The sequence below is a fragment of the Convolutriloba macropyga genome, chromosome 3, assembly GCF_964194025.1.
Source record: "Convolutriloba macropyga chromosome 3, txConMacr16.3, whole genome shotgun sequence".
NCBI lineage: Eukaryota > Metazoa > Xenacoelomorpha > Acoela > Convolutidae > Convolutriloba > Convolutriloba macropyga.
The window spans coordinates 66,175,475-66,201,080 of record NC_134470.1 but is presented as its reverse complement, the minus strand read 5'-3'; the positions used below and the strand labels follow the sequence as shown (position 1 = coordinate 66,201,080).

Sequence of the window (25,606 nt, the reverse complement as noted above, 5' to 3'; positions counted from 1 at the left end):
CAATTGTGACAACACTCTTGCAGAATTTATTTAATAAATGTTAATCGGTGACAATAATAGAGACTAAAAACAATCATGAGAAAAACGTCCTGGAATCAGTTTTTTCCATATGTTCTGAGATTGAGTTGAGCTTCACCGAACGACAAATCAAACCTGAAAATTCCCACAAAAATCTTCTAGAATAAACCATAACTGATCATGCATTTACAGAATCATTTTCTCTTTTGATTACTTTATTTAAAACCAATCATTTGGGATTTCTACTTTTCTCTCCTATGAAAAATCAAAAACAGAGACAGCAAAAGATATTTACTTGTAACAAAACAAAATTTTGTGGAATCAAAGTCAGGCAATTTTTAGCTTCACAACGATTTCCTTGTTTGTTTCCTTCTTGTCTCAGTTTCGTAGATGAACTTTAATATTTCATCAACATCTTTACGCTAACACCAGACCAGCAAAAACCCAAATAAATGAAATTCATGCGGAAAAAAATATTGAACAGTTTGCAACAAAAAGTGTTCAATTTTGAGTTTTTGCATTTCAAAAAACGTCAGAGAAAATTTGACGTTTTCAAATGATAATTAATAGTCTATTTCAACAAAATCGAAAGAAAATTTCTTTAGAACTGCAATTGAGCAGCAAAGCGATCAAGCTAGACACGCTTTCCAGAAACTTCAAAACAAAAACAACGAACGGGAGTCAACAACAACTGCTTACAATTTTCTAATAAGTGTACAGTCTTAAGGAACTCTTTGGGAAATAGTTTCAGACGATTTAAAATAAGTAGAATTTCTAAATTTCTCACTTAACAAAAATTGGGCGTCTCTACCGAAGAAGAAGCATCTTTTCTTGCAATTAACACATCTGATATAAAAAATTTTGCTTTTCAAAACATTGAAATAAGGTGCATGCTTTCTGCAGAATGAGAAATAAATCTAAAGAGGCTTTTAGGGACAACGCATCCTCGTGAGCAATTAAAGATGCAATGTGTGTTTGCTCTACATTTAACTAACATACTCAACAAAAATTTATAACATTAAATTTTTTCCAAGCCAATTCGAAAAAACTATTATTAGCCCTTTATTTAAAAAAGATGATCCGCTAAATATTTTTAATTCCAAACCTATATCAGTCAATAATGCGTTTTCCAAGATATCCAATAATTGCATAAACAAATATCACAATATATTCTGAAGCACGACAGAATGAGTAACAAGCTTTTCGGTTGTTGAATTTGGAGTTCAATCCAGTGATTTATTAATGCTACTGACCAGGTCTGTTGAAAAAAATTGATTATAAAAAACAATACATGCAGCTGCAACGGGATTGTCAAGACATTTGATTCTATTGTTCCTCCAATGTTTCTACAAAAACTGAAGGAAGCGGGACTTGTTCTTCCGCCAGTAAGATAATTGAAAACTAGTTTACGAATAGGTGCCAATGGTTATGCGTCAAAGATTTTTTACTCTATTTGGTACTAAGTGAAAAAAGCTTGCGCCAAAAAATTGTGCTATTTCCATTACATTTTAATTTATACATTAACGAATTCAAAAGCTCAAATAAAACTAAAGCAAAAATTGTCAAAAGTGCAGATGTTATATTATTCACATGAAGACAACAAACAAAACTTATCGCAAAGTATTCACAAAGTCGGTTCATGCTTTGTCAAAAACCAAGAATTAAGGTGGAACGCGAAGAACGTAGATTATTTTCAAAAGCCTATTGACTCATTGGTGTTATCTAGTTTTTTTTACTCGGCCCATGCTCGAACGGCAAGTTAAATGGAGATTGAAGACCTTTTTTCAGAACTAGTTTTAAAACTTTGAGAGATCTGAAAATCAACAATCAACAACGAATTAACATACGCTCAATTTTGTGATTTTACGACTGCATCACTAATCGAAGTCTATCCATCATAATTTTGGGAAGGTTTCAAGCAAAAATTATGCAAAACATAGTTGAACGAAGAAAATGATTTTCCAAGAACACAGGTCGAAAAACTATCTCAACAAACTTTTTCCACGCAACCGCTGAAAAGATTACAAAACAACCTGAATCTCCACTGAAGAAATTAAAGGCTATCTGTTGGGTGGAAACCCTAACGGTAATGGAAACCTGGCTCTCCTAGATTTGAACATAAATATAAATGATGACGGAAAAACTAACTGTCATTTTTATCGAAAATCTACTGATATCGGCTTGATCTTAAAACTTCCGTAGCTGTGCACCGTTACAACATCAACAATTGTTACTCACAGGAGTGTACGTAAAATTTTTAATTCAACAAGTGATCGGCAGTCTTTTGATGCAGTTCTTTAAGAAATCAGGACATCTGGACTAAAAACCAGTATCCAAATGAGTGGTTTCCAAAAATAGTTGATGAGAAGTTGGACAACATATTCACAAAAAAACGTTAAAATAAGACCATTCGAAAGGAACAACATCTCAAAACATTTGTAAGTCCGACAAATCAAACCGTTGTTTTTTGTTCAATACAAAGGAAACAACGCCAAAAATTTTTCTAGAAGACTAAACAAAATTTGTGATATTCAAATCATTTTACAAAGAGAAAAGTAAAAACTTCTTTGTCTAATCTATAATCATATTTTGATGGAAAATTGAAATTGGATAGGTTATATTGAGTAACATGTAAGGGATGCTATTCCATCTTTTTTTGCCGAACCTGCCAACTTGATGCCACAAGAATTTTGGAAAATCGAAGAAAACATTCCCCTCTGAGACAACCTACACTTTAGACAACACTATTGTAGAGTTTAATTAATTAATGTAATCGGTGACAATGATAGAGATTAAAAACAATTATGAGGAAGACATCTTGGAATCAGTTGTTTTTCCATATCTTCTGAGTTGAGCTTCACCGAACGACAAAACAAACCTGAAAAATCCCTCAAAATCGAACCTAGAAGAAACCATAATTGATAATGCAATTACAAAGCCCTTTTATTGGATACTTTTTAAAAATCCAATCATTTCGGACTTCTAATTTTGTTTCCTATTAAAAATCAAAAACAGAGACAGCAATAGATATTGACTTGTAACAAAACAAAGTATTGTGCAATCAATATCAAGCAATCTTTAGCTTCACAACGATGTCATTGTTTGTATTTTTTTGTCTCAGTATCGTAGATAAACTTTAAATATTTATCAACATCATAAATCTGACAGTAGACCAGCATAAAACCAAATAAATCAAATTCATTGGGAACAAGAAAACAATGAGGAGAGGAGTTTGGAAGAAAATGGTTCAATTTTGAGTGGTTGTTGACTTTCAAAAAACGTCAGAGAAAATTTGACGTTTTCAAATGATAATTAATAGTCTATTTCAACAAAATCGAAAGAAAATTTTTTTAGAACTGCAATTGAGCAGCAAAGCGATCAAGCTAGACACGCTTTCCAGAAACTTCAAAACAAAAACAACGAACGGGAGTCAACAACAACTGCTTACAATTTTCTAATAAGTGTACAGTCTTAAGGAACTCTTTGGGAAATAGTTTCAGACGATTTAAAATAAGTAGAATTTCTAAATTTCTCACTTAACAAAATTGGGCGTCTCTACCGAAGAAAAAGCAACTTTTCTGGCAATTAACAAATCTGATATAAAAATTTTTTCGTTTCAAAACATTGAACTAAGGTGCATGCTTTCTGCAAAATGGGAAATAAACCTAATATGGGGCTTTCAGGGACAATGCATCCTCTTGAGCAGTTAAAGTTGCGATGTGTGTATTTGCTCTACATTTAACTTACATAGTGAACAAAAATTTAAAATACATATTTTTCCCAGCCAAATTAAATATGCCAATGTCAGCCCTCTATTTAAAAAAGGTGATCCACTAAATGTCTTTAACCTATATCAGTCAATAATGCGTTTTCCAAAATTTCCAAAAATTGCATAAACAAATATCACAATATATTCTGAAGAAGACAGAATGAGTAACAAGCTTTTCGGATGTTGAATTTGGAGTTCAATCCAGTGATTTATTAATCCTACTGGCCAGGTCTGTTGAAAAAAATTGATGTCAAGAAACAACACATCCAGTTGCAACGAGATTATCAAGACATTCGATTCTATTGCTCTTTCAATGCTCTTACAAAAACTGATGGAAGCGGGACTTGATCTTTTGGCAGTAAAATAATAGAAAATTATTTTACGAATAGGTGCCATTGGTTACACTTCAAAGACATTTACACTATTTGGTACTAAGTGATAAAAAGCGTACGCCAAATAAATGTGCTTGCTCCATTACTTTTTAATTTATACATTAACGACATCAAAAATTCAATTAACACTAATGCAAAATTTGTAAAAAGTGCAGATGTTATATTCTTTACATTAAGACAATCCCATAGCCATACAAAATTTATTGCAAAAGGTTCACAAATTCAGTTCATGCTTTGTACAAAATCATGCAAATAACATATACTCACAAATTTTAAAAAATGCAGATGTTATATTATTCACTTGATGACAACCATTTAGCCAAACAAAATTTATTGCAAAGTATTCACAAAGTCATTTGATGCATTTTCAAAAATCAGAAAGTAAGTTGGAAAGAAGAGAATGCAGAGTATATCAAATTTTAGCCAAGCTATAGTTTTAAAAACAAAAATTGGAAACTATAATAGTTTACAATGAAATTTTTACTGAAAAACAGCCAATGCAAGTACCTTGGCGTAATTTTTAATAATTAAATTAAGTTTGAATTTGAATTCAAAAAATTGTACAGAGCTTGGCTGCAGGACAAAAACCATAATACCAATGAACGTTTGGGTCCCAAATGACTATTTTGGAACTCTTGTTGACTTGTTGGAGCTATATAGTTTTTATTAGTCAATCCCTTGCTCGAACGGCAATGAAACTGAGCATTGAAAACATTTTTTCAGATCTAAATATAAAACTTCGAGAGATCTGAATATCAACAACTTTTTTGTAAGTACTCAACAGCGAATTATTATACGATCATTTTTGTGTATTTACGACTGCATCACTAATCGAAAGCTAGCAATTAGAAGTATTTTGAAGTGAAAAGTTCTAAGTGAGGTTCCAAGTGAAAATTATGACTTACATAGCTGAACGAAGAAAATGATTTTCCAAGACCACCTGTCGAAAAATATCTCAATAAACATTTTTCACGCAACAACAGAAACGTAACAAAACTACGTAAATTTTCACTGAAGTGTTTAAGGGCTATCTGTTGGGTGGAAAATCGAGCGGTAACGAAAACCTGGCGTTCCTAGATTTGAACATAAACATAAACGATGGCGGAAAAATTAGCTGTCATTTTTATCAAAAATCTATTGATATCGGCTTGATTTTAAAGTTTCCGTAGCTGTGCACCGTTACAACATCAACAATTGTTACTCACAGGAGTGTACGTAAAATTTTTAATTCAACAGGTGATCGGCAATTTTTTGATGCAGTTCTTAAAAAAATCAGGACATCTGGACTAAAAACCAGTATCCAAATGAGTGGTCTTCAAAAATTGTGGATGAGAAGTTGGAAAAATTATTCACAAAAAAATTTTAAAATAAGACCATCCGATGGGAACAACATCTCAATACAATTACAAGACTAACAAATGAAACCGATGTTTTTTGTTCAATACAGGGGAAACAGTGCCAAAAATTTAGCTAGAAGACAAAAAAAATTTGTGATATTCAAACCATTTTACAAAGAAAAAATAAGAACTTGTTTTTTCAATCTAAAATCATATTTTGATGGAAAATTGAAATTGGATAGGTTATATTGAGCTACATGTAAGCGATGCTATTCCTTCTTTTTTGGCTTAACTTGCAAACTTGATGCCTCTAGAATTTTGGAACATCGAAGAAAACATTCCATTGTGAGACAACACCCCTTTGAATGTTCAGGTACGAGGCAGAATATTCAGCGGTACGTTCCTGATTCAAGTCGCGGAGTTGATTACATCATGAAGATTGAAGCTATCTTGATCAAAAAGTTAAAACAGCAACTAAATATGCGAAACAAGTACCGGTGGCGAGAATTGAGGAGATTGGAGTAATAGTTCAAAAACAAAGAAATGACTGAAATTCAAAAATAATTCTTGCATGTTTTATTTCAAAATTTTGTCAGCCCGGATAAAATAGGATAGGAATAAGAGTAAAATCTCTTTTTCAGGAATTGAAAACTAAATACCCGGGATATTCAAAAAGCCCGGAATAAAGATTTTGATTTTTTTAGCACGTTAAGTGTAAATAAATTGTAAATGTAATTTTGGCTGTTAATAATTTTAAAATTTCGTTACTTTAATTCAGTTCGTAGAAATCGATAGACATAGTAATTGACATTTATAAAGTATTTTTAATTTGTAAATAATTTTATTCGATTGTGTATCAGTTTTGAGTAAACCTGATGATGAACACAATGTTTGAAAAATTTCTTTTTTTATTCATGTTATTATATAAATGAAAACTCCGTTTTCTATGGAGCTTTGGATTTTATTTTGTGAATTTATTCGTTTTTACGCCGTTTAACAAAATATTCAAGTGCTTGAATACTTACAGAGAAAAAAATTGTCAATTAAAACTTCAATTAATTTAAAAAGCGAACGTTTTCGAACCTTGCGTCCATCTTCAGGTCTAAAATCAAGTAAAGTTAATTACAAACATGTAAAAACTTGTCTTTGTTTCTAATTCTAAGAGATGAGTTAAAAAAGCAACGAATTTACGAAACCTTTTATAGTTAAAATCATGTTTACAATATTTTACTTACTTCAATCTTTATTCCGGACTTTTTGAAAAAAACTGGATGTAATGTTTTCCAATTCCCAAAAAAAGTTTTTACTTTCACCCCTAATTGTTGTTATCTTTGCTTGTTGGGGTCGACAATTTTTCGAATTTTTAAGTTCAATTTTTTTTTTCTATTTGAATTTGAACTAAAACATGAATGTCAATTCCCGCCTCCAATACTTGTCGTTGGCGTTTTTAAATGCGGTTTCAGCTTTTTGATATAGATCGCTTCTATTGTCATTAGTTTTTCAACGCCTTGACATGCATCTAGGATCTCACATTCAATATTATGCGCTGTATCGCAACTTTCAGCGAGGTGCTGTCCCACAGAGGAATCCTTCTTTTGACGATAGTGCTAGCATGTCGGCAGGTTTGGGCAACATAGATGGAACTGCATCCCTTACATAATACTCTATATACCACATGGGATTTCAGATTCTTATCAAAAGATAATTTCAGAATGGGCAAGCTTGTTCTTAAATTTCCTGTTGTGAAAATGATTAGAACATCACACTATTTTTTTTGTCTACTTGCGAATATTTGAGTGACGTTTCCTCTGCATTGAAGAAAAACATCGGTTTAAGCTCATTTTTGTTAAGACTTTCGATTGTATTGAGATGTTGTTCTTTTTTTGAGGGGGGGAGGGGGTTGGTAACTTTTTCCATCGTGACTATTTTATCCAACGTTTCATTTACAATACTGGATGACCACTCAGTTTGATACTGATTTTGAGTCCAGATCTCCTGATTTTTCTTAAGAAATACATCACAGGATTGCCAGTCACTGGTTGCTTAAAAAATCCTATTCACAGTCCCTTGAATCTCATTTTTATGTTTTAACGGTGCACAGCTACGGGAATTTGGGATTGTCGGTATCTGTCAATTTTTGATACCATTGACAGTTTATTTTCCTATCTTCCTTTACATATATGTTTAAATCCAGGAGTGCCAGGTCTCCACTACATTTGCGTGTTTAGGAGTGAATTGAAAGTTTTTCTTATTAGAATTTACATACTCAAGGTAATCTAGAGGGTTCCTCTTGACAGTGCTCACTATATCATCCACATACCTCTTGAATATTTTCAATTCCTGAGTGCCCTCTGTCGTACCTTTCCCTGCACAATAGGAACAGATCCATACAATTTCCTGCATGTTCTTATACTTAGTGTCAGTGCTAACTTGGCATTTTGCATGAAATCAGTTTTTGCATGATTCGCACTCGACTTCTTTCTTTCGGAAAGTAACGCGTCGGTTACAGTCAATGCACATTCCCTTCATGTCATGGGTTTTGTTTTCCTTTCCCTTATCTGGTTTCTGCAAGGAATTTTCAAAAGATTTCATCCACAAATTTGCTAAAATTACCGCCAGCGAAGCACCCATTGCTAAACCGTTTGATTGCGTGTGCCACATGTTATTACACTTAAAGTGAACATTCGTTACGGCTAATCTCGAAAGGCACTTCATAGTCAAATTAAAGCGTCTTTTACGTGTCTGAGATTTAAACAAAAACAATTAGTTTACCGGATACCTCAATATGAAATTCATGAGCTCGATCCAAGTCTAATGTGATGTTTTCACTTTTGTTCAACTATGTTTGAGTTTGCGTTAAACATTAGAGATTTGAGCTAAATGTGACTGCGTCACTTTATTTTTCTTGGACATGGTAGGAGTTCATCATCTTAACAGCGATGGTGCGTCGAACAATGAATTTTCACTTTGTAAAACTAGGGGGTGCTAATTTTGTTGTTTGGTATATATCTAACTACGTGTCTTGTTGTTGTTGTTATTTGCCTCAGTCCGATGTTGCGGTGTTGTCGTTGAGTGGGAGCGAGAAAAATTTAGCTGCTTCCACAGGTTTTGTCCAAAGTGACTTCACGGAGAGATTGGTGGGTTTCATCGGGCACTTAAAAAGATGTTGTGTTGTGTGTGGCTCTCGTTTACAGTCGGGGCACGTCTCAGACACATCATTGTTGATCCTAGCCGAGTAGGTCATGAGAAGCGGAGTTGCGCGAGTTGCCTTCTACTGCCTCTGGGGAGTGTTTTCTCACTGTCATGTATCTTCATGGGGGCAGCAGTGGCAAGTACCCTGGACGGCTCATAGTTGTTGATGGCGTCTTTGACTTCTGTTGTATGCATGTTCTTCAGAATCTTTCGGTATTCTTTGGATGTTATCTTGTCTTTATCTTCAGTTTCATCAAGGTATGGTTCGATATACCTGTTGTAACGGGTGTGCAATGATTCTTTTATGAGTCTGGGGGGGTTCGGCCTGGTTATAATGTGGTGGCCTGGGTGGGCTGGTAAATAGCGGGAGAGTTGTTGTTGAACGCATAATAGCCTCGTGTGTCGCCTGACTTCGAGAATTTCGGTTTCTTGGTGCAGATGTTCCTGGCTGGACATTAAAACACAGCCGGTTGTTGTTCGCAAGGCCGCATTCTGGACTCGTTGTAAGTTGTTGATGTTGGTAGTGCTGGTGGTGGGACCCCACCCTGGAGCTGCATAGTCTAGCAGAGGACGAACTGTTGCTTTGTATGTAACCAGAAGCGTCTCTTTAGACTGACCCCAGTTGGTTCCAGAAAGTGCTTTGAGCACGTTCAGTCGTTTGCGAGAGCGAGCACAGACGTCCTTAATGTGTGGGGTGAATGTTAGTCCAGTGTCAAATGTGACGCCTAGAATCTTGATTGTTTGAGAATGGGGAACTGGCTTGTCGTTGATTTTTACATTTGGGTTGATTTTGTACTGTTTCGGGTCCGTGGTAAATAGTGTGGAAGTGCATTTCTCAGCAGCGAGGTGGAGGTCGCGGCTATTGAAAAAATCTGCAAGGTTGGACAGGTAGGTGTTCAAAGGCCCAGTTGCTGATGGTAGGCAAGCTGTTGAGGTATACACCGTGAAGTCGTCTGCATATGATTTGATGTTGATATTGGCAGGCGGGGCCGGACCATCAGACACATAGAAGTTGAACAAAAGTGGTCCCAGCACCGAGCCTTGGGGGACCCCATTTCTAGTGATTCTGAAGCTGGAGATGGTGTTCCTGAAGCTTGTTTGTGCCTGTCTTCCCTGAAGGTAAGTTGAAAACCATCGGAGGAGGTAACCTGGTAGGCTGGTGTCTGCGGCACGTGAGAGCAGGATGTCATGGTTGACCATGTCAAATGCCTTGCTGAGGTCCAGCGCGACGAGGATAGTTCTCTTCGGTGGCTTTTTAGCGTTGAACCCGGCGGCAATGTCTTCGCTAATCTCGTTGAGAGCTGTGACCGTCGAATGTCTAGCTCTAAATCCGTGCTGGTGCGTTGTCGGTCTCAGATGCTCAACCATCCTGTCAGCAAGGAGCTTCTCGAGGAGTTTGCTGGCAGGGCAGAGCAGGGAGATAGGGCGATAAGACTTGGCACTTTTGACCGGTAACTACGTGTCTTTAGTTATCGGCTGGGTTTTAATTCTGCGAGACCCAACTTTTTTTCAACTTCATACGTTGAACTTATTTTAAGGGTCCAAAAATGGTCTCGTGTATGCTGCCTTTTCACAAGGGGGATTTGAAAATGCGTATGGTGGATTAAAACGTTGGGGTTATAAAACTGTAATTAGAGTAAGTGGAAATAAGTCAAAATAGAGTAAACTCTGGCTTTGTTTTATGAATTACTAATTAAATTCATGAAAATTATTTTTTGAATTAGAAATGAAATCAGCGCTGAAATTCGTTGTTGAAGCTGAGTGTGGAACTACTAAAGCAAGAGTTTCAAGCATGACTCTTCCTCACAGCTGTGTTAGTACTCCTGTGTTTATGCCAGTTGGCACCGCCGCGACATTGAAAGGTGTACTTCCCGAGCAGCTCAAAGCATTGAGTTGCCAGATAATGTTGAGTAACACTTATCATTTGGGAACCAGACCTGGAGCTGATATAGTATCAGATGCAGGCGGTGTTCACAATTTTATGCAATGGGACCGCAGTGTGTTGACCGACAGCGGAGGTTTTCAAATGGTCTCTCTAAGCAAATTGTCTAAAGTGGACGAAAATGGAGTCCTTTTCCAATCTCCGTATGCTTCACGAAAATTGGAACCAGCCGATGACAAATTGCCTGATGTTGAAATGTCTAATGTTGACGATCTGATCGCAGACAATAATTTGAACAGTAAAGATTTTCTTTTGATGACCCCCGAAGAATCTATAAATATTCAAACGAAGCTGGGCGCTGACATTATGATGCAGCTAGATGACGTTGTTCATGTTCTAACAACGGGACCAAGAGTAGAAGAGGCAATGTGGCGTTCAATTAGATGGCTTGACAGATGTATTGCTGCTCATAAGAACACAGAAAAACAGAATCTTTTTGCCATTATTCAAGGTGGCTTACAACCCGATCTTAGAAAAATATGTTGCGCTGAAATGACCAAGCGAGACCTCCCTGGGTTTGCGATTGGTGGTCTAAGTGGTGGAGAGGAAAAATCTGATTTCTGGAAGATTGTCAGTTTTTGTACCGATCATCTGCCTAAAAATAAACCTCGTTATTGTATGGGCGTCGGATATGCCACTGATTTAGTTGTATGTGTCGCACTTGGAGTTGACATGTTTGATTGTGTTTTTCCTACAAGAACCGCTCGATTTGGAACAGCTTTGGTAAAAAGTGGAGGTTGTTTAAAGTTGTCTCAGCAACAGTATCAACTCGATTTTGCCCCCATTGACGATGACTGCAATTGCTATACGTGTAAGAACTATACCAGATCATATCTGCACGAAGTAGCATGCCAAGAATCATGTGCTTCTACATTGATATCAATCCATAACGTAGCTTTTCAGCTGAATTTGATGGAATCAATGCGTAACGCAATTCGATCTGGGACTTTTCCTCAGTTTGTATGCAATTTTATGGCCCTGCAATATCCAACGGAAGATTATCCTCAGTGGGCAGTGGATGCTTTATCGTCAGTGGGCGTGAACTTAAAAGGAGTATAAAGTTTTTACAGGACTTTTTTTGTCTCCATGTACAAATATGTTGAAAACAGCGCTTGTAAACGTATAATGCGAGATCATCTTAGTTTGCTTGTTCTCTTCGGATTTTGAGCCTTAGCTATTTGGAATGGAATGATTTGTTTTTGATTAATAGCCGCGAAGCGATAGCGGCTATTATTGGGGACATAGTGGTTTTTTACAATTCAAAGAATTTGAATTGTATTGGGGTTGTATTTTACAAGTCAAATTGCAGTAGTAATTTTGGTCACGCCGACACAGGCACAGGAGCGAGTGGTTTTGTGGCGTGTAATTTTTTCACTTTAATTTAGTAGAGTGAGAAAACTGGTGTTAAAACAAAAGTTCACTTTCTCGCGAGTGGTTTTTTGTTCACATGCGGCAATTTCACTTTGATGTTTACTGTTTTTTCGATTTTTTGGATCGGATTATTTTTCTAAATGGTTTTCCCAATCCGTTCATAGTCCATTCTAGGCCTAGTTTTTTTGTTCGAACCAAATTTCTTTTTCTCGAGAGTAGTTCATTGTTCACATGCGGCATTTTGACCTTGATTTTCTGTTTTTTTTTGAATTTTTTGATCTGATTTTTTATAAATGGGTTTTCTCAATTTACTCATCGTTTATTCTAGGTCTAGTTTTTTTTGTATTAAATAGTCAATGAAAATTCTTTGAGTTGTCCGTCAGGACTTGTCCTGCTATTTTTTTTAATTCGTCATATCCATCGATGATTCGGATCTATTCTGTTTCGCCCCCCAGTGTTTTTATGACCCCCCCAGTTAAAAATTATATGTTGTTATATAGCACGTTACTGTAAGAAAATAGCACGTGTGCCTGGGGTCTTGAAAAATTTATGTTCTCTAAGCTGGGGGGGGGGGGCGAAACAGAATAGATCCGATGATTCTTACGACCTGATTTCTTGGAATTGACCTTTTCAATGTCTTCAGTGACTTCTACTGCTTTGCAGTTAAAAGTGCATCTAAGTAGTGCCAAACTTATATGCCCTATTTCTTGAGTATTAATTTTGAGTTTTTGATTTCGAATATCAATTTTGAAAAATCTCTTTTAGGGCTTTTTCCTTGAAGACAGTATGTGTCAGAAAATTAAGAGTCCGAGTCTAATCCAAAAAGTCCAGTGGTCAAAAAGGACTTTTGGTCGATCTGTCTATCTTTTTTCTTTAGTTGTTTTATTTCATGGAAGGCCACAAGCTTCGATCGTGGCTATTTTCCGGCAATCTGTTTTTCTTAACGAATTCAAACTTCATTCTTGTACAATTATGCATGCTAAGTTTGTTTTGGAAAGCAAAGGAATTACATCTTAATTTTTAACAGTTTGTGACTCCCTAGAGCTCGAGAAGATATGATATGCAATTTTGGATTTAAATGAAATCAATCAATAGTTTTGAATTGAAGGCTTAAATTGATAAAAAACAAAACGGCAGTTGGAGTGTTAGGTGACATGAATATTATCTGAAAGTCAAAGTTAGCCATATTAGAAGAATGTAATTGCTCAGTCTCCTGTGCAAAAGAGTCCACGAGGAGCACATGCCGCCTCAATGAGTGGGATACTATGACAATACATCGACAGTTTCGCACCGCCTAAGCGTCCGTGACCCACGAATGCAGAGGATGGAACTCTTTTAGGAGAGAAAATGAGGGAGTGTTAGAGCGTTTCTGTCGCCGTTTAATGACGTCCATGCCGTGCCAGCTCTGTGCGCCGCTTTTTCGTGTTCTGATCACACTGATGAATGTTCAATGTTGCCTATTCCGAATTTAGACTTCGTTGGTTGTATCATGGGATTAACTTTCTCGCCATGGTATATAGATTTAGCAGATTCTCCCCCTCTCGATTTGTTTTGCAATTCGTGATCAAGTGCAAGTAGTTTCTCTTATAGTAGTTTCTCTTATTTACTCTGCATCACGGTACACGAAGAATTTGGCCATGCCTCTAAGGCCAGTGGGACCAGATATTGATCTATCAAAACAGCACATGTGATTAGCATACTCTGTTTGCTTCCAAATGTTTCTTTTGAATTTTTGAACACTGCCAGTTTCGGCACTCTTATAAGTTGTCATGTATTACGCAGGCGTAATTGTACGTTATCAATTCGTAGAAAATTTTATTGTCCCCTTATTGCCTAATATAAACGTAATTTTATATTGCCACATACATAAACTGCAACAATTTTTCTCGGCTTTTTCGTGGCTCTCAGAAATCACCTGCCGAGCGAGATTAAAAAGGTCGAACTTGAGTGATATGCGCAATTATCCAGCATCCGATCGCGTAAGGGAACTATTAGTTATCGTTGATCTAGAGGCCTTTATCCGAGCGGTCTGTGTTACGGTTATTTATCTGTGCTCGAGCAAGATTCATAGCAGTTGTTTTAGGTACTCTGTCGTTATTTCAAATTTTGTCATGTTTTAGAGAACACTTTATAATTTCAAAATTTTTGGTTTTCCACTGGTGTTAATGTTATAAGAATGAGTTGTCCAGAAATGTGTGTTTCATGTAATAACTGCAAGCATTGTTGAAACAAAAATGTTTAAGTCTTTGGATGATCCTCTTCAATGGAATCCTGAACGGACACCCGGACGACAACGCCACATGGAAATGCTTATAAGACTAAGGATACACAAGTTTTTTTATAAACATGAGTACGTTTCTCTTGAGTAAGTCAAAATCAGTAGTCAAAAAACCTGTCTCAAATCTTCATAAAGACAAGATAGATTTTTTATTAGGGGAATATTCTTTTAATATGACTGAATGCTCTATTTGTGTCTTGTCAAATTGTCATCAAGTTATGATTTTAGAAAATGAAGGTGCTATACGCAATAAGTTGTGGAAAATCGTGAAAATGTAAAAAGCAAAGGCACATAGACACCACTTTAACGAACACGGGCGGCGCTTGAGCTTGAGAAAAGTTTGGCAAAGAGGAAACTCTCCGACCTTTTTTTTCAATTATAGCATTTGGCATCATGAAATTAGATGGGTTGTTCAACTTTCATTGCTACAAGCAGCAGTTGCAAGTTTCAGAATCTGTTTTCGTACTTCGTTTTCTATGAATCCGTGTTCTTGGCTTTCAGATAAGTCTAGGTCTCAACATTGGAGACAAAATACCAATCGTACACCATTGTAGTGCGATTGATGTTTTTCAAATATCGATGAGTTTAAAGAAAATTCTAATCAGAGATTTGTATTATGGGCTGTCAACAGAAAAGTGCTAGAGAATTGTTCTTATTCTCAGTTGGACGATGTATGTCCTCAAAATCTCTATTTGGACAGAATATGTGCTCACGTAGTGTTTGTTCATTGTTCGCTGACACTGTGCCTTTTATGGGTATTTGGCTTAAGTTATGAATGATAATGATTTCTAATTCAGTTGATATATTGCCTGCGTTTTTCAATAACCCCAAAACAATTCTTGGATCCAATCTCCACATGTAAATGCTATTAGAATTCTTTTATATATTGTGCGGTATCGGTAACGTCAAGAATTCACTCTCCAGGTCAACCCTTAAATCTGAATTTCAAAGCAGCAGAAATCGAACTCAACTGAACAAATCTTTAACTTAGTTTCCCCTTAATGCCAATTTCCTAAGATGGTTTTTCGGAAGCTTTCTTGCTTTTAGACAACTTAATGCAGAATATGCTTGGAGTAATCGTTTGACCTTGAATCTAGCTTGAAGCGTCACATTCGTGTATAGTCAGTCCCGTAAAGTTGCTACGCAAGTCAACGTTTCAACGTTTAAAAAACTGACACTTAAATGAGCATCAAAATGCTAATATCTGCATGTTATAAATTAGAACGTTGACCTTTGAAACGCTCGATAGCGTTGCTATAACCGCTCAATAGTTATTGCCATTAATACGTTGTATAGTCAGTCCCATAAAATTGCAACGCTATCGAACGTCTCAAAGGTCAAAGTTCAAATTTAAAACATGCAGATGTTAATACTTTGATGTTCATTTGGGATCTTTTCAACAATTTCCCCCCACTTTGGTACCTAGTAGAGAATCGCCTCCCCTTCTGTGCTGTACTTTTCCACAATATTAGTTGGCCTACAGTTTAGATAGCCGAAAAATGGTTTCAGCGCAATTGCGGACCGCTGTTCACGGCCATGCCTCTCACGCACTGTAGGATGTAATCCGGAAATCGCGGGTCGGTTATCGCGGCGAAGCGCGCCCACCGACCCGCCAGTCGGAAATTCTTTTCGCTTTGTATTCCAATTCGGCTAATTGCCCTAGCATGGCGCACTTTATTCTATCCAGTTTAACACAGTATGAGCATACACGGAATGTTTAGTCGTCTCTGATTGGTTAATAAATCGCTCGCTTAAATTCTATTCAAGAATAGGCCCCCCTTTTGCAAAAGGGGGGGCAATTGTTGAAAAGATCCTTCATTTGCTTGCCAGGAGTTTTTCGAACGTTCGCTTGCGTTTGCAACTTTATGGGACTTACTATAGCCTGTCCCATTAAGTAGAAATAATCGACGTTTGAAAAATTCCAAAAACATGCAATTCAGCATGCAAATGAGCTATGTGGACAGTGTTCCATAAAGTTGAAATAAGCGAACGTTCGAAAAACACAAAAAACATGCAATTGAGCATCAATGTGCTCATTTGAATGTAAACGTTTTCTCCATTAAGCTTTCATTCATCAATTTTTTCTGCATATATAGTCTGTCCCATAAAGTTGAAATAAGCGAACGTTCGAAAAACGCCAAAAAAAGTGCAATTGAGCATCAATGTGCTCATTTCAATGACAACGTTTTCTGCATTTACTTTTCGTTCATCAATTTTTTCTGCATGTTTTAAATTTGCACTTTGACCTTCGAACTCTAACCTGTGGTTTTTGAAACGTTCGCTTATTTCAACTTTATGGGACACGCTATATAGTAAGTCCCATGAAGTTGCAACGCAAGCGAACGTTCGAAAAACTCCGGGCATGCAAATGGGCAATGTTTTGCTAGATATCTGCATGTTTTAAATTTGAACTTTGACCTTTGAAACGTTCGATAGCGTTGCAGCTTTATGGGACTGACTATAGTAAGTCCCATAAAGTTGCAACACAAGCGAACGTTCGAAAAGCTCGGTGCATGCAAATGGGAAGTGTTTTGCTAGATATCTGCATGTTTTAAATTTGAACTTTGACCTTTGAAACGGTCGATAGCGGTGCAACTTTATGGGACTGAATATATAGCGTGTCCCATAAAGTTGAAATAAGCGAACGTTTCAAAAGCCACAGGTTGGAGTTCAAAGTTCAAATTTAAAACATGTAGAAAAAATTGATGAATAGAAGCTTAATGGAAAAAACGTTGACATTCAAATGGCCAACTTGATGCTCACTTGCCTGTTTTTCAGGTTTTCGAACGTTCGCTTATTTCAACTTTATGGGACAGACTATATTTTAAATTTGTATAGCGTGTCCCACAAAGTTGAAATAAGCGAACGTTTCAAAAGCCACAGGTTGGAGTTCAAAGGTCAAAGTTCAAATTTAAAACATGTTGAAAAAATTGATGAATAGAAGCTTAATGGAAAAAACGTTGACATTCAAATGACCAATTTGATGCTCACTTGCCAGTTTTTGACGTTTTCGAATGTTCCCTTATTTCAACTTTATGGGACAGACTATACTTTGGACTGCAACCTGTGGCTTTTAAAACGTTCGCTTATTTCAACTTTATGGGACGCGCTATAAAAAGAGATGACATGATGCTTGATGGAAAAAGCGTTGAGATAATGACCACATTGAGGCTCAGCTGCATGGTTTTGAGGAGTTTGAGCGTTCGATTATTTATGGGACAGTAAATATATCTTCCTTCGCGTTCGGAATTAGTCCTTCAAACTCTTATTTCTTAATTTTGAAAAGTTTGTTTGTGTTGCAAAATTTATGGAAAAAAAAACTTCATTCAAGTTCCACCTTAAAACGTCGAGAGTAGAAAGCTGAAAACGATCGAACCACTTCCACCCTTTGAACAGTTTTCTGCGACCTGTGGGAAATTAATTTGATTAATCAACTTTGATACCCCAAGTTTCATGAGCCGCAAAGTTCCGAGTGCAAACAGGCGATTACTCCGAGTTGCCATGTGTGTGGAGTTTTAGTTTACAATTATGCCTTTCAGATCTTGATTGCTGCCGTGTGCACTGCGTGTAGTGTCCTATTATCACACCTAATCTATTATTCTGCCTAATATCAACAACAACCTCTAAATCCTCCAAAATGATCATCTACAAGGATTGCGTTACCTGTGAGTACAACAACGATTTTATATCTTAGTGCTTAAAGTCTCTTATCTCAATCACAACAACTTTGAATTTTTCATGCTTTGATTACAGAGCGCTGCATTGGTTAAATGAACTGGTTGAACGTATCTTCTTGTAGTTTCTTTTCTCATTTTGAATGCGTTTCATTGTCAAACACTGATTACGTGCTCAAGGTTCTCTACATGGTTTTGTTCATTATCAAAATTTTGATCAGAATTTTTAAGTCAAAGCATTAAAATCGGTTCTTATTACATGTTCGAAAGCGACGAATTCGGCAACATTGGCATTGTTGTTTGTGTTGTGACTACATGCATGATTTAACTCGCATGACATTCGTATTTACTGAACTGAGTAATATCCCTATATTTAAATAACTGGATAGCATTATAAACGGGGAACGTCATATGCATACTGCTTTGTGGTTTGTTGAACTAAATTTCCCCCTTTCGATCGGGGCTGAAATGCCAAATAGGGATAACTACTCATTGGAACACTATTCTATCGCTCTCTTACAAGTAGTGGGTCTTACATGTATCTAAAGAAACAAATTGAACATTAGATCGTATTCTAAACAACTACTTATAGCAAACAATCCAGTTATGCATTGTATTTTTGTTAATATCGATCTCATCGGGGGGGGGGGGGGTCCTCTGAGCTGATGAACAAATATTTTATGTAAAAACTTCAGTAAAGATAAAAATAAAATCCTTGCATTAAGTAAGTTTTGTGGTTTGCCTGAGCGTGGTAAATCTGCTAATGTATGCGACAATCAAGTAAAAGCATCTCTGCTGATTAAAAAAATGTTTATTGGGCAGACTGGCTAGCTAGGACATGGAAAGTGGTCGCAGTTCTGCCTGCAAAAGTTATCTGTTAATTGATGACGTTTTAAGCTGAATGTAATTTTTTGTCAATTACAGCTGTGCTGATTTTCAGGCATATAATTCTGAAAAAGCAAATGTTTCCGGACTGAGGAAGCATTTGCTTCAAAACAACTTTGATGTTGATGAAAAGCTACCGATTTCTTATTTCAACAATATTAGCTTATTCTTTAATAGCTTATTAGGAATCAAACTATCAGTCATGATTTCAAGAGCTGTTTAAAGATATTGTTTAGTTAAATATGAAATGCTTCGAAAGTTGATTTCTATCTGCTGATGGGCTTCAAAAAATCGAATGCTGTGGAAACAAATTAAATATCCTTCAATCAAAAGCAGCAGTTGTATCGATAAAGTTCCTGTGTAATAAAGCAGAACCAGTTTGCACTTTTAAAAATTGGACAAAGAAATTTCCCGTTCCGTTTTCTGTTTAAAGTTGTTGCTGCTCTGTATAAAGCTGGACGGCGAAGTTATGGACCACGTTCATAAAATTTTGGTTGACTGGAAGTTGTACGTACAAAGGGCAAGTGTTTCAAAAGTTGATTCTTTGACTTGTTACAATGCTTTTACTTTTCTCACTTGATAACTAGCACTCAAACTCAAATTGTCATCCATTTTATATTTAAGAAAATAAAACTGGAATTATGCATTTTATTCAATTTCTCCCGTGCATTAAAACTACCCTCTACGTGATTGCTCCTTATCCCCTAATTTAAGCTTTAATGCATTTATGAGGTTTATTTACGTGGGTACCGAAAGACTTTACAATGTGATTGAAAATATAGCGTAATTGGAAGATAAACGCTTTGTAAGTTTGGACTGTGCAACAAGACAGCAATTTTCTGCTGTTTAGACGACGAATGTAAAAGTGTTGCTCTTTTACTTCTTTCTGTAGTTTTTTGGCTTTAAATTTCAATATTTGTTGCTTCAATAATTTGGTGTGAAATGCGTATTTTAAATCAGTCCTTGAAATTGCGAATCACACGTGTGGCCGTAACGTCAAGTTGCCCTGAAGAGAATTTTTGGAGGACAATTTCACAAGTTTTTCACATGCCAGATTTCTACATATCAGGAAAGTGGGGTCAAATATGTTAAGCGACTGTTTGAATATAGGGCGGCTGCTTATGAGTTATGATTAATAGCCGCTAAGCGATAGCGGCTATTATTGGGGACATCGTGTTTTTTTTTAATTCGTCGTCTCCATCGACGATTCTTGCGAGCTGACTTCTTGGAATTGACTTTTTCAATTTCAGTGATTTATAGCGCTTTGCAGTTAAAATTGCGTGACGTCATTTATTCTGCTTTTAGGTCAATTGCGTGACTTACCTCACCTCGCTAAAAAAATGACTTCTGAACTCGCTTAATGAACTTTAAATTTTCTGAACATTTACTAGTTAAAGATCAATAGTGTGCCAAACGTATATGCCCTAATTCTTGAGTATTAGAGTGTTGAGTTTTGATTTTGAATATTAATTTGAAAAATCTCCATTAGGGCTTTTTCTTTACAAAGCGTATGTGACTCATAAAAATGACAACCCGAATCTAAGCAAAAACTCTAGTGATCTTTTAATGACCTGGTGGTCAATCTGTCTATCTTATTTCTTTAGTTGTTTCAACTCATGGAATGCGACAAGCGTCTATCGCGGCCATTTTCCGGCAATCTGTTGGCTATGTTTTAATTAGGGTCGATAGTTTATCTACTGGTTCTGCAGTTGGAATGTTTTTAATAGCCGCAAAGCGATAGCTGGGGCTATAATAGGCCTTCTTTTGGTTTTACAAGACAAAGAATTTGGATTGTATTGGTGCGTTGTGTTTTTTAAGATGTTTTCACTTTCTGACTTTTTAGCTTGTCGAAACGGGATAAACTGTGGGCATTACGTTCCATTAGAGACCCTTAGCTGCGTTCGGTATTCCTTGTGCGTAGTGGTGATGCTACCGGGCATTAAGTTGCAATAGAGGCCTTCAGCGGATTTTAGTAGGCGTTCAAGTGTTCAATGTACTGAAGTTGCTAGCAGCGCCTAAGTTCAAGGTGAAAAGTCCTTTTTGACCACAAAATTGTCCTGTTTTTCATGCTTTTTTGTGTATTTAATTTCTTAAAGGACTGTGCAATTGACATTGGTTAAAGCTCCTTGTAGTCTTCTGCTAGCTAGAAATGCTTTTTAGCAATATTTTTTGATGTACCTGTTTTGGTAATCAATACTTATCTACAAAAATTTGTGAATTTTGCAATTTCATGTTCTTGATCTTTAGGGGCCAAAGAAATCTTTTTTGAGGCTTTAAGATGGGTTAAGGAGCAGGTGATAACAAATTAAATTTGGTGGTGATTTCAATATGAATTATAGCCATTTTGTTATTAAAAATAGCAATTTTCATTTTTGAAAGTTAGTTTTATGTTTTGGGTCTTTAGAGGCCAATGAAGCTTTCCATGGTTTTGAATATGGTTACTGGTTACTACTAGTTTTTTGTGATGACTAAATAGTTTTTAGGTAGTAATTTGAGGAATTTTAGCAATTTTTTAAAATTTGCCAATTCATGTTTTTGAAAATGTCATTTTTTGAATGTTTTGATCTCTAGGGGTCAATGAAGTTTCTCATGGGTTTTAAGATGATTACTCGTTGGTTTTTGTGATAACTAAATAGCTTTGAATAAATTGATTTGAGGAATTTAGCAAACTTTTAAACTTTGACAATTTTTAGTTTCATGTTTTTTGAAAATGTTTGGTTAGTTTTTTGGTCTTTAGGGGCCAATGAACCTCTTCATGGTTTTTGAGAAGATTACTGGTTGGTTTTTTGACAAGTATTTGGTTTGAAGATATTGATCTGAGGAATTTGAGCAAATTATAATGTTCTCCAATTTTTTTGCCCTTGTGTTTTTCATTTTGAGGGCTTGAAGGTGGGTTATCGAATACTTTTTTTTATGATAACTAAAAGTTTCAGAAGATATTATTATGAGGATTTTTTCATATTTTTTAATTTTGCCATTTTATCATGTTTGTAAAATTTCTTGTCCTTTTATGACTTTGTCAATCTTTAGGTGACAATGAAATTTTTTCAAGCTTGTTTTTTGTTAGTAGATGGAATTTGCTGGCGTAAATTTGGATTTTTGAGGACATTGGCCTAAAAATTTTGGCTTTAATTATCCCACTTAAGCATTTTTGTTGCTTCTCTTATCTTTTTTTGCAAACGGATTTCTGCTGGCCTGTATTTGATTCTATATCTTTTGTGAATAAACTCTTGGATGAATTGGTCTTGATGACAAACATGTCAGTTTTTCGTTATTTACAAAGGACAAATTTGCAGTCATATTATAGTTTTGAAATTTTTTCGGTTTTTGTCAATTTCGGTTTCCTGAACTCAAGTCGTCAATAAAGTTTTTTTGACGCCGTTGCTAGCTTCATGCGCAGAATAAAAGAATTGCCCCCTTTGGTTCTAAAGAAATGGATATCAGAAAGTTGAAGCAAAACTGCAGCACATTTGCTAAAGAACTGTATTTAACATGATTATCCTAGAAGTGTTTACATTTGAATGACGTTGTTTCTCTAATTTTTTTTGAAACTTCCTTTTGATTAATAATAATGAGTTGGTTTGCTGGTCAGATGGTTGAATGCTTAGTTTTCATTTAATTCTGTGGATTATTTTTCAGGACTTGTCCTGCTATGTTTTGTCAAGATTTGTTACGAACATATTATGTCACAACCACTTCAAATCTGCTTTTTGTTCATTCGTTCATGCAATTTCAACTGAATTGCGTGCGTGACTTCATTTCTCACTCTTAGTATAGCGAGTTTTTTTGTTCATTTGCGTGATTAAATTTTTAGTCACACGTGACTTACCTCACTCACAAAAGTGGCCTTCCTCACTCTGAAATTGACTACTCTTTACTTTAATTCAAAGAGATAAGGTCAAGAGAATATGTGTCACTCCAAATAAAGGTTATTTGAGAGCAGCTAATAGAGGCAGCAATAACATATACAGATTCTTAATCAAAATATAAGATCTCAGCCTTAAATGAAAAGAGCAGTTTTTTTGGTCTGTCTGGTTTTTTAAGACTGCAGATCTACGAAGCTATTGCGGCTTTTTTCCGAAAATCTGCCACCTCTGTTTGCGGTTTGAGCCTCGGAGTATCCCTTGCTTTAAAGTCTTTACTTCTTTTTGAGTTGGAACGTTTGTTGCTCCCTATTTCGTCAAAGTATACTCCACTCGAAGACAGCAGCTGTTAGTCACGAAATTGTTTCAGACAACCAAATTTGATAACAATTAACAACAAGGAGGCTTAGTAATGTGCGTTTGCACATAATGTTCCGACCTGGCTCATCCACATTTTCGATTTAATTGTCTACCAAACAAGGAAGAGATAGAAAATTTTTAGAAAATTCAAATATTGCAAAAAAAGTGGTGTATAAAAGAAAATGCTTCCAACTCAAACCATTAAACTATTTGAATAATGCCGTTGTAGAGGGCCAATGAGATATGTCATAGACAAGACTACGAGACAAGACAAACAAAAAATCGAAGATAAGCAAAAATTAATGCGACTAAAACTCAATATATATTTTTTAAAAACAATGTCAAGTTGGCATCACATAAGAACTAAAGTGAACAAAGTAATTTGTAATTCAAATGAGATTTGAGACCTGCTTTTAATGAGACTAGGTAACGTGTAGACAAAAAAACACAAACGGAAAGGTTGAAAAATACGTTTATATGTTTTGAAAAAACAAGATTTTAATGTCTGGAAAACCATTAGCTGTCAACTGAAATCAGAAAATAATTTCATATTTGCAAGAAAAGCTATTGTGACCTCGCATAACCAGAATAAGTCTTGCAAATAATGAAAGAGCAACAAATACTGCAAACATTTAAAAATTCATTGAAAATTTGCTAAAAGTCCGCGTGCAAGACCTTTAAATCCTCTGCTATTAACTAAATTAAGTTTACACATCAATACATAAACGCGCATTCAACGACAGCTTGACCTGTAAATAGATTGCTAACTTGACAAAACACTGTTAAACTCAAATATTGGAAAAGTTTCCTGAATCACAAATTTTTATAAAAGCTCAAAGCCAGAAAACCATTATTTTCTTGAAACCGATATTTTAATAGGCTTAAGCTCCTTAAAATATCCAATTTGCAATTGATGAACCTAAGCTAAAACCTAGCAGAAATCAGAAATTAAGGTAAAGCCGGAAAAATTAAAAAAAAAATTCTAGAACTTTCAGTAATTGCCGCTGTTTTGATATGTTTTGTCAGTAATGTAAAAATATGACGACAGTAAAGACATGTGTACGAAATCGAAAACGAATTGGACAATTGTACAAAAATTAAAATTTTGAAAACTTTTATTCTTAGAGCCTGAAAACCATTTCCGAAAAACGGAAAATTCGGTGAGGACTAAATTATACTTTTCAAGAAAATGATGCCATCTATGTGCCGGAACTGAGCGGAAAGTTGACGACAAGAGTTTAGATGAAAATATGGCAAAATCCACTATTCTTTTTGCTGACAAATATTTTTGAATGTCATAAAAGCAACACGCTTTCAACTAAGAAAGTTAAATAGAATAACTTTTAGCTCCATAGGACGTCAATTGGACATTTCACTAGCTACACTAAGTCTTAACACTACAAAATAATGACATAAAACAATTTACGCGAACAAACTGTTGAAGCCATAAGAACTTTTGGGCTTCTGAATATATGGCATGCTTATTAGGTGTCCTTGGCACGTAAAAAAATTGACGGTTAGTGAGCAATAAAATGAAAGCATTCCGATTAGCTTTCCGGTAATTAACTTAAAAAAAAGCAAAATTTTCAATTAAAAATACCGAACAATACAGTTTGAACCCACAAATAAACCAAAGCTGGACCCATTATCGCTGTTGTACTTTAAAACAGGTAATTGTTTCAAATCTTAGCGAAATACATAGATACATAAATACATTAGATAAAAACCGGCCAATATTTAATTCCAAAACACTCTAATAGCAACCGAAAGTAAGACTAGTGGTTTTGGGAGTTTGTGAAGATTGTGTCAGCAGTTTTTAGGTCTGCACTTCCGGCTAATTTAAACAAAATGTGCTATAGAAATGCATTTTTGATTGAGAAAAGGCCGAACTTTGAAAAATTTATTCTCAATGTTAGCAAAAGTTTCGGAGCAAATTGTCAGCAGCGTTATTTTGTATTTGAAAGATTAATAATTTTTAAACAATTTTAACCGATTTTTCGCAAAATTGAAAACTGTGAAAAATACGGAAAATGTGAACAAAAAGAACTGAAGTTAGTCAAATATTCTCAAACTTTTAAAGGTCGGTAACTCTGTGGAGAAAAGGAAATTCAGAAAAATCTTTAATTCTACCTTCTACGCTGGACGGGCTTTCTAATGATATGAATTGATATTATTAAAGGTTTGAAGAATTTAGTGGCTGCTATTCTTGTGTTCTGCTTCTTACTGATCTTTAATGGTTAATTGTTTAGCATCCGAGATGTTCTGCGACGCCTCTCCCGTCAGGAAGATAAACGACTACGTATGGGAAGTGATTGGTGGATACGCTGTCCGAAAGGACGACGTCAATGACGCCATGTTTGGAGGAAATGCCTCGGCCGAGGGTGGTGATGACGAGACTGCCGATGGTACAATTGAGAACAAAGGAATCGACGTAATCATGGACCAGAGACTGAATGAGCACGCGTTCCAAACCAAAAAGGAGTACCAAAACTACCTCAAGGCTTACCTTAAAAGGTTTGTAGTGG

At 35.8% G+C, this 25,606-nt stretch overlaps 2 protein-coding genes across 2 annotated transcripts in view; both read left to right on the top strand.

Moving 5' to 3' along the window:
- Window positions 1-25,606, top strand: part of LOC142336375 (translationally-controlled tumor protein homolog) — a 318,382-nt gene that overhangs the window by 280,468 nt on the left and 12,308 nt on the right. Inside the window, exons 2-3 of the mRNA XM_075385158.1 lie at window positions 17,837-17,964; window positions 25,331-25,595. Of these exons, the coding sequence (XP_075241273.1) occupies window positions 17,937-17,964; window positions 25,331-25,595 (293 nt within the window). The 5' untranslated portion in view covers window positions 17,837-17,936. The remainder of the gene's footprint in view (window positions 1-17,836; window positions 17,965-25,330; window positions 25,596-25,606) is intronic.
- On the top strand, window positions 9,913-11,800 carry LOC142337216 (queuine tRNA-ribosyltransferase catalytic subunit 1-like). Its single transcript, XM_075386351.1, has one exon. The coding sequence runs from the start codon at window positions 10,435-10,437 to the stop codon at window positions 11,707-11,709; it is 1,275 nt and encodes a 424-aa protein (XP_075242466.1). The 5' UTR covers window positions 9,913-10,434; the 3' UTR covers window positions 11,710-11,800.

Bases quoted from the DNA above. Each gene is read 5' to 3' on its own strand.
- LOC142337216 (XM_075386351.1), top strand. From the start codon at position 10,435: ATGAAATCAGCGCTGAAATTCGTTGTTGAAGCTGAGTGTGGAACTACT.